The sequence below is a fragment of the Jatropha curcas genome, chromosome 6 (genome assembly GCF_041381405.1).
Source record: "Jatropha curcas cultivar XTBG-Jc1 chromosome 6, XTBG_Jcur_1.0, whole genome shotgun sequence".
Taxonomy (NCBI): Eukaryota; Viridiplantae; Streptophyta; class Magnoliopsida; order Malpighiales; family Euphorbiaceae; genus Jatropha; species Jatropha curcas.
In genome coordinates, this window is record NC_143156.1 from 24835841 (window position 1) to 24847400 (window position 11560).

The 11560-nt window shown below is 27.5% G+C and overlaps 2 protein-coding genes across 6 annotated transcripts; one reads left to right on the forward strand and one right to left on the reverse strand.

Annotated features, from left to right (window-relative positions):
* Positions 1–31: 31 nt before the first annotated feature.
* LOC105645499 (uncharacterized) lies at positions 32–4398 on the forward strand. Of its 5 annotated transcripts, XM_020683827.3 has the most exons (7): positions 52–188; positions 748–839; positions 1659–1736; positions 1948–1961; positions 2680–2884; positions 3662–3794; positions 3886–4398. In XM_020683827.3, exons 5-7 carry the CDS (start codon positions 2721–2723, stop codon positions 3940–3942), a joined length of 354 nt encoding a protein of 117 aa, XP_020539486.1. In that variant the 5' UTR covers positions 52–188; positions 748–839; positions 1659–1736; positions 1948–1961; positions 2680–2720; the 3' UTR covers positions 3943–4398. The 5 variants fall into 5 exon arrangements, with proteins under 5 accessions (XP_012086500.1, XP_012086499.1, XP_020539486.1 ...); XM_012231110.4 differs by lacking the exon at positions 748–839 and having other exon boundaries at positions 32–188; XM_020683825.3 differs by lacking the exon at positions 1948–1961 and having other exon boundaries at positions 54–188.
* Positions 3777–6017, reverse strand: LOC105645500 (hypothetical protein). The gene is made up of 7 exons (XM_020683823.3): positions 5651–6017; positions 5382–5554; positions 5194–5296; positions 4680–4796; positions 4432–4602; positions 4221–4344; positions 3777–4138 (listed from the first exon to the last, which is right to left on the reverse strand). The coding sequence occupies exons 1-7, from the start codon at positions 5918–5920 to the stop codon at positions 3999–4001; spliced, it is 1098 nt and encodes a 365-aa protein (XP_020539482.2). The 5' UTR covers positions 5921–6017; the 3' UTR covers positions 3777–3998.
* Between the last annotated feature and the right edge of the window lie 5543 nt (positions 6018–11560).

Genomic DNA, 11560 nt, shown 5'->3' on the forward strand with positions numbered 1-11560 from the left:
AGAGCATTTTGTATTTTTGTTCCATTTACCGTTGGTTAATACCAAAACATTTCTGTTCGTCTCTGTACATATTCTCAAGTCACAAGCAGATGATATCTATTATTGGGTTTTCTTTATAAAGCATTGATAGGATTTGTGAGAAATTGAGTGCCAATCATGATTCCCTTTTCTCTCAGCTTGCATCAATGGTGAGCAATTTACTGTTGCCATTATATTTTATTTTCATTCAACTTACTGTTTTAGGAGTTGGGGCTATATAATTATGATTCAATTTGATTGTATTTTTCTTTGTTTGGAGATTTGACTTTCAAATTGCTCTTTATTGGCTTTTGGGAGATTGGTAATGAAATTTGATGATGTTCTTATTTTGTTAATTTACATTTTTGTGATGTTTTTGGATTAATATAATACTTCAACGGGCATTGAAATTTTGTGATGAGTATGGGTGAATATGATTGTTCTTTTGTAATGGGTATGGGTAATTTCTCTTTAAGAGTTTGATTTAGATGATAGTTCATGTCCTTCATACTGGTTGCATTTATATGTTCTTATGGTTTCCATATCTGAATTGATGTGTTTCTGGGAATTTGTTTTATCTTGATGGAGATTAACAATTTGATGTTTCTAAATATTGGATTTCTGATGCATCTAGATATCTCCCTTCTTTGAAGGTCTTTATTTATTTATTTATTGAGGAATTTGATTTTGGTTGCATTTTCAATTTGAATTCTCTTCTATTTCTGTTAGGTAAAGAATTGTACTCTAGCAGCTTTCTGGACCTTTTTCCGGCTTTTCATTTTCTACAGGAACTCTATTTCTGTTATTGGGATACTGTGATGGTATTTGGCTTTTCTATTAATACAAGTGTCCCTTTGCTTATAAAAATTTTGCGACTTTTATCCTTAGTGTGTATCTTAAATGAGTAAAAAGACATTCTGTTGTATGAATTCATTGCATAAGCCTTATACATAATACATCACCTCATGTTAGGTAGTGAGTGGAAGCATGGTGTTTTCCTGGCAACTTCAGCATGGAAATGTAATAATGTTTTTATCAGAACCTTCCCATGGAAAATAATTTATTTTTCAGTAATTGTTTCTGCTTCAAGCTACCATATTGGAATATTTTTTTTTTTGGTAACATAACAACTTATTGCTATATATTTTGTTATTATAGATGCTTACTTTTGCATGTAATTCTTTTATTCATTTTCAATTTGTCTTTCGTTGTCTTTAAATCCACTAGACATAAAATGGAGGTTTATCTTTTGCTTTTATGTGTATAATTTTATCTTTTATCATATCAATTTTCTTAAACTTTGCTTGTTCTATATTATTATATTATAAATTATTTTCTTACTTGAGCCTGTGAATTAGAATTTTAGCTCTCACCATCCCAACAGTGTAATGCAATGTTAATAAGAGTTGAGGAATTCCTCGAGAGAAATTGCATGGTTAAGGTTTCAATGGCTAGTTGTTGCCCTTTTTGGGTGGATTGTTCGTGTCTTACCAATGTTGCATGTGTATGCTTATTTAGCAAGTAACCAATCACTATTTTTGCGATTTGTTATACTTACCATGAACTCATATCTCTTATTTTCTTTGACATAGATATCTAACTGTTCTTTTTTATTTTTTTTTCCATATCACTTTGATTAGGAATCTGAGGAGATCCACTGAGTTGAGGTTAAAATAGAGTTTTCAAGTTATCTTGGAGTGTTCATCAACAAGGCTGAGGTTGTTGCTCTTTTGAAATAATTCTTGTTCTATTTTGTTTTTATTTTGATGTTCATAACCCTAAACTGTAATAATCTAGAAAGATCTTGTAGGATATCTGTTTACTATGCTTTTGATGTTTGATAATTATGAGTATTTTCTAGGCGATAAGCTGTATTTTAATGATCTATAATAATGGGGTGGTCTGTTTTCTGGATTTTGATAATTGCAGATTTTCAAGAACAGGTACCTCAAACTCATGCAATTGACAATTCTTTTTATGTGAAGAGGAAAATCTAGGTGTTTCTTTTTGGGTTATAATGCATTTTTTTTTTTTTTTTTTTTTTTTTTTTTAAATTCCGGTTGTATTTGTGCAAACGGAAGTTCAAGTGAAACAGGATTACGCAGACAAAATAAGAATGAAATATTGGTTGCATTGTTTATAGAACAGGGGGAGACAGTTAAAGGGGTATTGCCTGGGAATATAAAACTTGTTTAGTTCACTCATAGCAAGATAATTACAAATAGAAGTGCCATTATGAAAGTATTAGACTTTTGAGGAAATATTAGATTGCTACTCACTTTTTGCAGCTTTTTTAGACTCTAGAGTCCTTAACATTTATTTAATAATTTATTTCTGTGGCTTCCCTTGAGTACGATGAATTAGTTTTGGAATTACAATTGTTTCTTTCCTACTTTATGTTGAATTTTCCTTTGAAGTAGTTCAAGTTATTAACAAATTTACAAGGATGTCTTGAACCAATTATAAACTCAATGTTTAAGAGTTTGGTTTTGTGACTGTTGTTGTTTATATCTAAAATAACACACTTTATTCGCGTAACTTTGTTTACAAATTTCCACATCTTCCTGAATTTTCCCATAATTGTGCCGGAAAAAAATTGAACGCTGTGATCTTAATTTTCCTACTCCAAAGAATAATTAGATGGCTGGTAATGAAATACAGTTGGGCCTTGCATGCTGGTGTATATATAGAGAGAGGGAAAAATGGCAGCAGTGTCGTTTAGGTGGCTATTACAAATACACAAGGATGTGCCAAAAGCAGCTCGTTTTTACTCCGAGGGATTGGACTTCACAATTAACGTGTGCACTCTTCGCTGGGCCGAACTTCAATCAGGCTCTCTTAAGCTTGCCCTCATGCAATCTAGCAAGTAATTCTTTCTCTTTGTTTTGTTGGTGTAATGCCTTGTTTCTGTTTGATAATTTGTCTAGAACTTCTAGAGCACATATGCTAGTAGGACTCTCTAGGCACTGTTACATTGTCTTGTTGACCGTTTGTGGAAAATAAACTAGAAGAGTGACTTTGCTTGGGTTTCATAGAGAAAATTATAGCTACGAGAGTGGTAGACAATTCTTTTACAAGATATGAGTAAAATTACACAAGTTTGGACTTTGCAATTTTAGTCATGTTCATTTGAGTAATATCAGCAGCGGATGGAAGTAGATTAAGATCTATAAAAATGTGTAAACTATAACAAGCAGCTTACTTGGCTTGTAAGGCAGTTACCAAGTACTTGCCTTCCGAGATTATATGGTGCTGAAAGTTTTTGTATTTTCTGTAGATGCATGTAATTAATTCTAAAATTAATCTAGGTTTTTAGGACTAATTCTATATTTATGAGACAATTTAGAGAGTTTTGGCTTGGTGAGGTCGGAATAAAGAGGGACTTGCGACTCATCTGTATTTCTTGGTGGCCTATTTTTAACTGTGTACCCTCTGGCCACTCCTCTCCTATTCTCAACCCTTTGCTTTATGAATTGGTTCATTTGAAGGGTTAGACATTACAAGTTAATGTTTTAACTGTAAAAAATTTCTTTATAAAGCATTATGGGTATGAGGTAATAATGATCAGGCCTTTTTGATGGTTTGATTTTGGCTTGTGTTTCAACAGCTCCAATTTATGTCAGCTTCTAACCCAATTTTACAGTGACCACATTATGCAGAATGGATACTCTTCTATGCTATCATTTACAGTTACTGACATTAACAGTACTGTGACAAAACTGATGGCCTTAGGTGCTGAACTAGATGGGCCAATCAAATATGAAATCCATGGAAAGGTAAATCACCTTCATCTCCGAACATCTATGAAAAATTTTTGAGAATGTTATTACAACAAGTCTAAAACATTATGCAACTTGTTTCAACCAGGTAGTGGCTATACGTTGCATCGATGGCCATGTTCTTGGCCTCTATGAACCTGCATAAGGGCTTTGGAAAAAGTCATTCTCAATAGCAACCGATTGTCAGGGCTATTACATCTCTTATGTTGATGTTTTCAACTCTCCTGCAGACATAGAGAAGACATAGGAAACCTTCCCTTTCTTCGGGTTTCCCTCAATGATTGATAGCGTTTGGTCATCCAGATCTATCAAGGCCGTGCATAGAGTATGTAGCATTGGACCTGAGAATTTGGTTGAAAATAGTTAGCATACATTTTTTAATAGTTAAACTGTAAAAGTGTTTTAAGTCATTCTCTTGATTACCTGTCATGTAAATTGGATATGTCGTGTCATTCGTGTCGCCAAGAAGTGACAGGAAATCATCTTTTGATTCTTTTGGTAGCACATTTGCTCTTTCTTGCCTGCTCTTGGAGTTGTCATCTTGTACCTTTGTAAGGAAATCATGATTGTACTTACTTAATGAAGCTAACTCCAGAAGAAATCTGTGTAAAAACTAGTACTATTATTTATTTACCTGCTTAACTTGAAGGTGGAGATACATGTTTGCATGGAAGAATGGTGTTCTTCCAATCTCATGAACCGAAACTCGATTCTTTGATGCAGTTTCAACATTTAAAATCTTACGTGCTCTTGTGTCCATGAGATTGTAACTGTGCCCTACAGACACTTGTGATGAATGTATTCTCTGAAGAGAGATGGCTGCGTTATCAAACTGCATAGTCAACTGTAATCCAAGAAAGTTAAAAGAATGCAAGATCTTACACTCAGTGCATTTTCAATGCTTGTGGCTTCAAGGAGGTCCCGTGAAACAAAATTCCTGCCAATCCCTCCGGCCATAATCTCGTCTTCAGATGGGGGTACTGAGTTCAGCGTAAATGCCTGATAGCAAGGAACGGAAAGGACAGCATAAACTTTTTATTTAGCTAAATGAACTTAAAAGTTTTCAATTTAGCCCTAGGAATTGATATGCATCTCATAATCCCTTTTAATGATGGATATTTGGCGCCGTAGACTTTATTTGTTTTTGAAAATAACTTATTTTTGAAAAAAAAAATTTCAAAAAAAAAATGTTTCTAGAAAAATAATTTTTAAATAACTCGCTTTTCGTTATTTGTGCAATATTGAAAATTAATTAAAAATATTAAAATTTTTAACTTATACGAACATAAAATATTTATAATTATAAAAATCTTGTATTTGAAAATTTATTGTTAAATATAAGAAAAAAATCATAAGAAATGATAAATTATAATAGTCATCCGCAATTAATGATTACCAGTCCATGAGAATTGAACCCAAATGCACAACTTGGAAGTTCTCCTGCATATGTATAACCAATGAAGGATTCTCCATTTGATAAATTTGCCTTTATTAAATACCTGCACAAAATATATATATATATCTTTAATTGAAAATATAATTACTAATGTAAAAAAAAAAAAAAAAAAAAATTTAAAAGCATACGTGTGTCCAAGAAGAGCAACATTTGCATCCTCATTATGTGCTGCAATTGCCATATTATCTCTAACCACAAGAATATCAGAACAGTCTTCTGAACTACTTTCAACCTTTGAATTTCCATCTTCTTTCTTTGGAAGAAATGGAAGAATCTCCTTTCTCAAATTGATCAATATCACCTGCATATATACACAACAACAAATTAATTAGTAATTAATATTTATTAAACTAAATAAACTATAATTATAAATTATTAATTATTATTATCTATTTACATCAAGAAGAGGCACCCCACTTCCTTGTGCAGTCCCTATTAGCTCATCCCAAAAGCTTGGAAATTTCTTTCTGTTGTTGTCAATAAGAGCTTTAATCAATGGTTGTGACTGTGAGGTTTGTGCAAAAGGAAGAAGCTGATTTTGAAGAATTAGGTCTTTTGATAATCTGCTTCTTATCTCATTTGAAAATCTTTGACCTATTAAGAAACCCATTTGGTAACCATTATCACAGGGTCCAACTTCAAATTTCTCTAACCTTGTCCCTTCCATTTTCAGACCTTCACTTAGCAGCAAAAACCTGCACTGTGTCTATGGCTATGGCAAATTTTTATGACAAAGGAGTACCTTATCCTTTTCATTTATCTTCACTGGGATATGTGCTAATGTTGCATCAAATGTTATTATGTTGTACTTAGAATTTATCCGCTGTAACTGTAATAACTTCTTTTTTTTTTTTTTTTGGAGGAAACTTCTGTTTTTGTTAACAGCCATATAAATGTAAATTATAGGCAATTTTTTAGTATCTAATCAATAATCATAAACCCATTTTTTTATGATTAATAATAATATAATATAATTAATAAAATATTAGTAGATATAATTTACTGTATTAATTTCAATATTATCATTATTAACATATACCAATAAATTAAATAATTTATGAAAAAATGATGTAATATATTTTCTGCTTTTCCAACTTATTATACATTAGGATAATTTAATATTAAATAAAAACATAAGAACAATGGAACACCTTGTAACCTAAACTATACAAAACTTTACGACTACGATTACGATTTATAATCTAAATAATTAAAATTAATTTCAATTGTGGTAATGATAAAAGTCAAAAAATTGTAACCTGTACATCACCTGTTATAACGTGTATTTAAAAAATTAATATTCTATACAATATACGTAAATCCTGGAATGCACATGCTAATTAGAGAAGGGTTACCCCTTATTTCGAACAAATCAATTCCACGGATCTAGAATTCATTTAGAAATTCATATTCTTGTGTTTAGAATGAAAAAAAAAAAAAAACCGTAGATTTCAATTTTAAGAATTCAATTTTATGAAATTGAACGTAATTATACTAAATGCAATAAAAATAGATGGAATTTTCAAATGAATTTCACAAAACTAAGCAATCTAACATTTTACGATAAAACTATCATTCTCCTTTTACAAAGTCAAATTTTCAATTCTTTATTTATTTAACTTATTTATTTTATCAAATTTGACCAAAAGTATTTTTAAAAAAATTATTTTTTAGAAAAATATTTTATTTGTATTATGCTTTTTATTTTAATATTTTTCATCTTTTATTTTAATATGTTTTAACATTTCTTTACTACTAAGGAGAGAGATTCAAGTAAAATATACATTTATTACTAAATTAAATGCCGTAATTTTATTAATATTATTTTTATTTTATACATTTATTTTAATAAAAATACAAAAAATTATATAGCATAAATATTATTGGTATTTATTATTTATTTTTGTGAAATTACTATTTCAAGGATATTTTAGGAAACAAAAGCAAATGAATTTTCAATTATGAATTTATTCCATACATGACTTTGTGGAATTCAATTGAATTACATATTTTAAATTAATCATACCAAACACGAGAAATTATTCACAAATGAATTCCATATTTTGAATTCATTTATACCAAACGCGAGCATTAAAGTTCATTTTTTAATTCCATTATCTTTAATAAAATTTGTCTCAATCATAACAATATTCCAGAGAAAATAGCTTCATAGTTCCTAAAAGTTGACCCATTTTAAAGTTAATTTTTGCACAAATTAGTCCTAAAATTTTCTAAATTTCTTATCTATAAAATAAGTTAATGGATATAATCATATCTCTCTCAACTTGCAATTGGACTCAAACTCAAGTCTTCCTTTAATAATTGTAAGGGAAAAAATAAAGTTTATGGAAGAAAGTTTATTCAATTAGGTATGATGGTGCCTTGCTTTAACAAGACATGATGAAGAGAAGCAAATTTGATTATACTTGTCAATGGTTCAAGTTGGTAATTATGATCTTAGCCTCACACCCTTCAAATAATACAAATAAAAATTGTGTTGGGAAACATCATTTCAACTAATTTTTATCATTTTGATCGGTCAAGATATTAAACGTTATTTTTTATAGTATTTGATAACATAGCGTTGAGCTAATTTTTAATTTTTAGATATTAAGATAGTGTTTTATAAAAGTTAACCCATTTAACGTTTAGTTTTTAATATTTTATGAAAAGCTACTTAAATAGTCAATGACTACACGCTACTAAAATAACTAATCTATCAAAACAGTTAATTTTATCGAATAGACCCAAAACATATAAAGGGCAGTAAAAATTAAAAGTAAAGTTCTATTCTACAAATCTTTTTTGGAGTCATAAAAAAGAAATTTTCAAATATAAAATGTTGGTTCCAACTTCCAACCCCACTCTTTCATAAGTTACAAAGATTAGTAAGTATCCATTCCCTTCTATTTTGATATTTAAACAATAAAAGAATAAAAAAATCTAATATATAACAAGAAAAAGTTAGGCATATGAATTTCTTTTGACAAATAAAATGTACTAACAAGTATAACTCTTTCTATATTATTAAATAAGGAAATGATATAAATAAATTAAATAGATTGTAGAATAGTGGAATTACAAAAAAAAAAAAAAAAAAAAAAAACTAAAACTACCCTCAAAAAAAAAAAAAAAAAAAAAAAAACACTAAAACTATTCATTTGAGTGATTATCCTTTGATATGTATTTATTTTAGTTATTTCCACTTTCATAACTCCCAATCAAGAGGAGATTATAATATATATTATTAATTAATATAAAGTGGCTAGAAAATTCATTATTTTTTGAACTTTAAATTTAAATTTAAATAACAAAAATTTGAGTGTATAAAAGACTAATTTTCTATATGCTTACGTAATATTTTAGGCCACAAATAATAGATCTTTTCTTTTTATAAATGAATTATTTTTCTTCTTTCTTATTAATGCATTTTTAGATGTCTACTGACTATAACAGAATAAAATTCTAAATTTGCAAATACAAAATTATTAATGACGTACATAAAGGGCGTAATTTGTTAAATAAATTATTAATTTATCGTAAAAAGAAATAAACAAATAAAATAAAACTGAAAGACTATTTTTCCATCTATCTTTTCGCTCAAGCAATGTTTGAGGTGAGAGAATAACAGAAAAAAGAAAAAAGAAAAAAAGGAACAAAAAAACCTGAACTTTACAGGTATATACAGTTGAAGAGCATGGTCCGGTATATATTACTTTTCTTTTTCCTTTTTTTTTTAAAAAAAAATATATATTTTTCCAAAATCTTCAAAAATGAGCAAAGTATATACCATCCATACGAAAGGAATGTCTTGATAATGATTAGGATATTCATTTTTTCTTTTTTCTTTTTTCAGAAATCATTGTAGCCAACAAAAGTGAGATAATAGAGGGTCGATGCTAACGTAATTTATAAGTATTAAATCGAATTTCTTGAGAGATTGAACATAATATAAAGTATTTCTTTTGTGAAAAGTATTACACCTATTGTAAGTTAATCAATTTTATATTATGAGTTTCAAATAAATAAGAGGGATAATTCTCTTTTCTACTCACCGAATTAATGGTTGTTGTTGGGAGAATTGGAGTCCAAGATTTTTTTACTTCCTGAATCAATGAAAATACCAACTAAAATACACCTAATTGGCAATTTCGTAATCAATTATTAATTGTGAATTTTAGGGAATGCTTGCTGTATTTTATACATAAATATGATATAGATATATTCATTCCATCCGATAGTTTGTGTTTTATTTTAAATTGCACATATATTAAGAAAATTTAGTTATATAGTTAAACTATGATTTTTGATTATTTTTTTCTAATATATACTTATGGTAATATCTATAAAAATTCAATGATCCAATATTAAATAGTTCTTGAAATTAATCAAACATTTAATTAAATACCCCTTGTTTGAAATAAATGATTTCTATAAAATTTTATGGAATTTATTTATAAATCTAAATTTTTTGTATGAGAAAAAATGAAAAATTCAACTATATAGATTTGAATATAACTAAATCAAATTCTGCTAAAAAAAAGTGAAATTTATAAATAAATTTCATAAACTTAAATAATTTAAATTTTTACGATAAAACTCTTCGTCATCTTAACCTTCTCAAGTTATTGTTATAAGGGTATTTTAGGAATAAAAATAAATAATTTTAATTTTTGAATTTATTTCAAATATGAAATTCATTGACAAGTGAATTCTATCTAGAATTCATTTGAATAAATTTTATAGTTTGAGTTCATTTATACCAAATAGAGTGATAGGTTTTTTTTGAACAATATAACAGTTTGATTATTATATTTATTGATAGATAAATAAATTAAATAAGGATAAAATAGTAAATTTAAAATATTATTTATTTTAAAAAAAGAAAACGGGATAACAATTTGGGGCGAATGAATAAAAAAAAAAGGATAAAAATTATGGGATGAAAGGAGTATAAATTTATAAATCCATGTTTGTAAAGTTATAAAATTTAATAAATTCTTGTGATTTGCTTATATAATTATAAGATAAGATGATATATAAAAGAGTATAAATCCATTGTACTTAATAACTTTTTTTTTTACCTTCAACAAAAATATTTTTTTTAGGAAGATGCATACTTTTTTTTTTTTTTTTTTGAGAAATATAATTTATTAATAATAAAATCAAGTATTGCAAATACTCAATTAGACCAAATATAGAACTTATTATCATAATTAATAGAAAGTTCGTTAATCCTTCAACAACAAAAGAATTATCTATATTATTTTGAATAATAAAACTAAAAGAAACAATATTGAATTTTTCCACTTGAAGATAACCTTGACCGATATAAATCTTTATAGTAACAACTGTTCCTTTAATTGATTTGGACGATAAAATAACTTCTCCGAATCTTTTATGCTTGGATTGTTTTTCTAAAAACTTGTTGCGTATGACGACATGGATGAGTTTAAGCCACTATGCGTTAATAACATCAATGAAGAAACATGATTCACTACTAGGCTCCATTGATCGAAGATATACATTAATAAAATAATATCTAAATTTTCCAAACAAATAAAATCAAATATCATACCTTGTAAGAACAAACATTCACAAAGAATGAACTAAACCTCATAGAAGAAAGGACAAAAGAACTCCAAATGTGGAGACAAAACAACAATAAAAAAAAAAAACAAAGAAAAAATAGATCTATTAAAAAAAAAAAAATGCATACTTAATACTTGATTCAGAAAGTAATTAAAATATTATACAACTATTTTCAAATACATCCTTATCATCATATGAGTCAATGCAAATATGCAATTATTATTTTTTTTTTTAATTTATCTTTTGCGAACTTAACTCATTAAATTGTTTTTTTTCCCTAAAATGGCATTTTAGTAAAATATTAGGCCTATCAAACCTAATGTCTGCAGAATGTTATTCATTAAACCGTTTTGAGAATGTTATTAACACTTTTGAAATGAAGAAAAGGTAATTTGACATTATAAGATTATCATCTTTGATTTGTAATAATTATAGTGCATAATTAAGAGGTTAAGGTAGATATCTTAAAACCTTTTGGTTAAAATTTAAATCTGCAATTTTCACTATTTAAATTTATAACTTTGAAATAAAGTTCAATTTGCCTCTTGAATTTAGGAGCAATATTCAGTTTGCCCGAAAATTAACTTTTTGTATAATTTATCCCATGAACTTGTACCAAAAGAATAAAATACTTAATTTTTCATAAAAAATATTTTTAATATTTTTAATTAATAAAAATCATTTAAAAATTTTAACATTAAGAAAGAAAAATTGT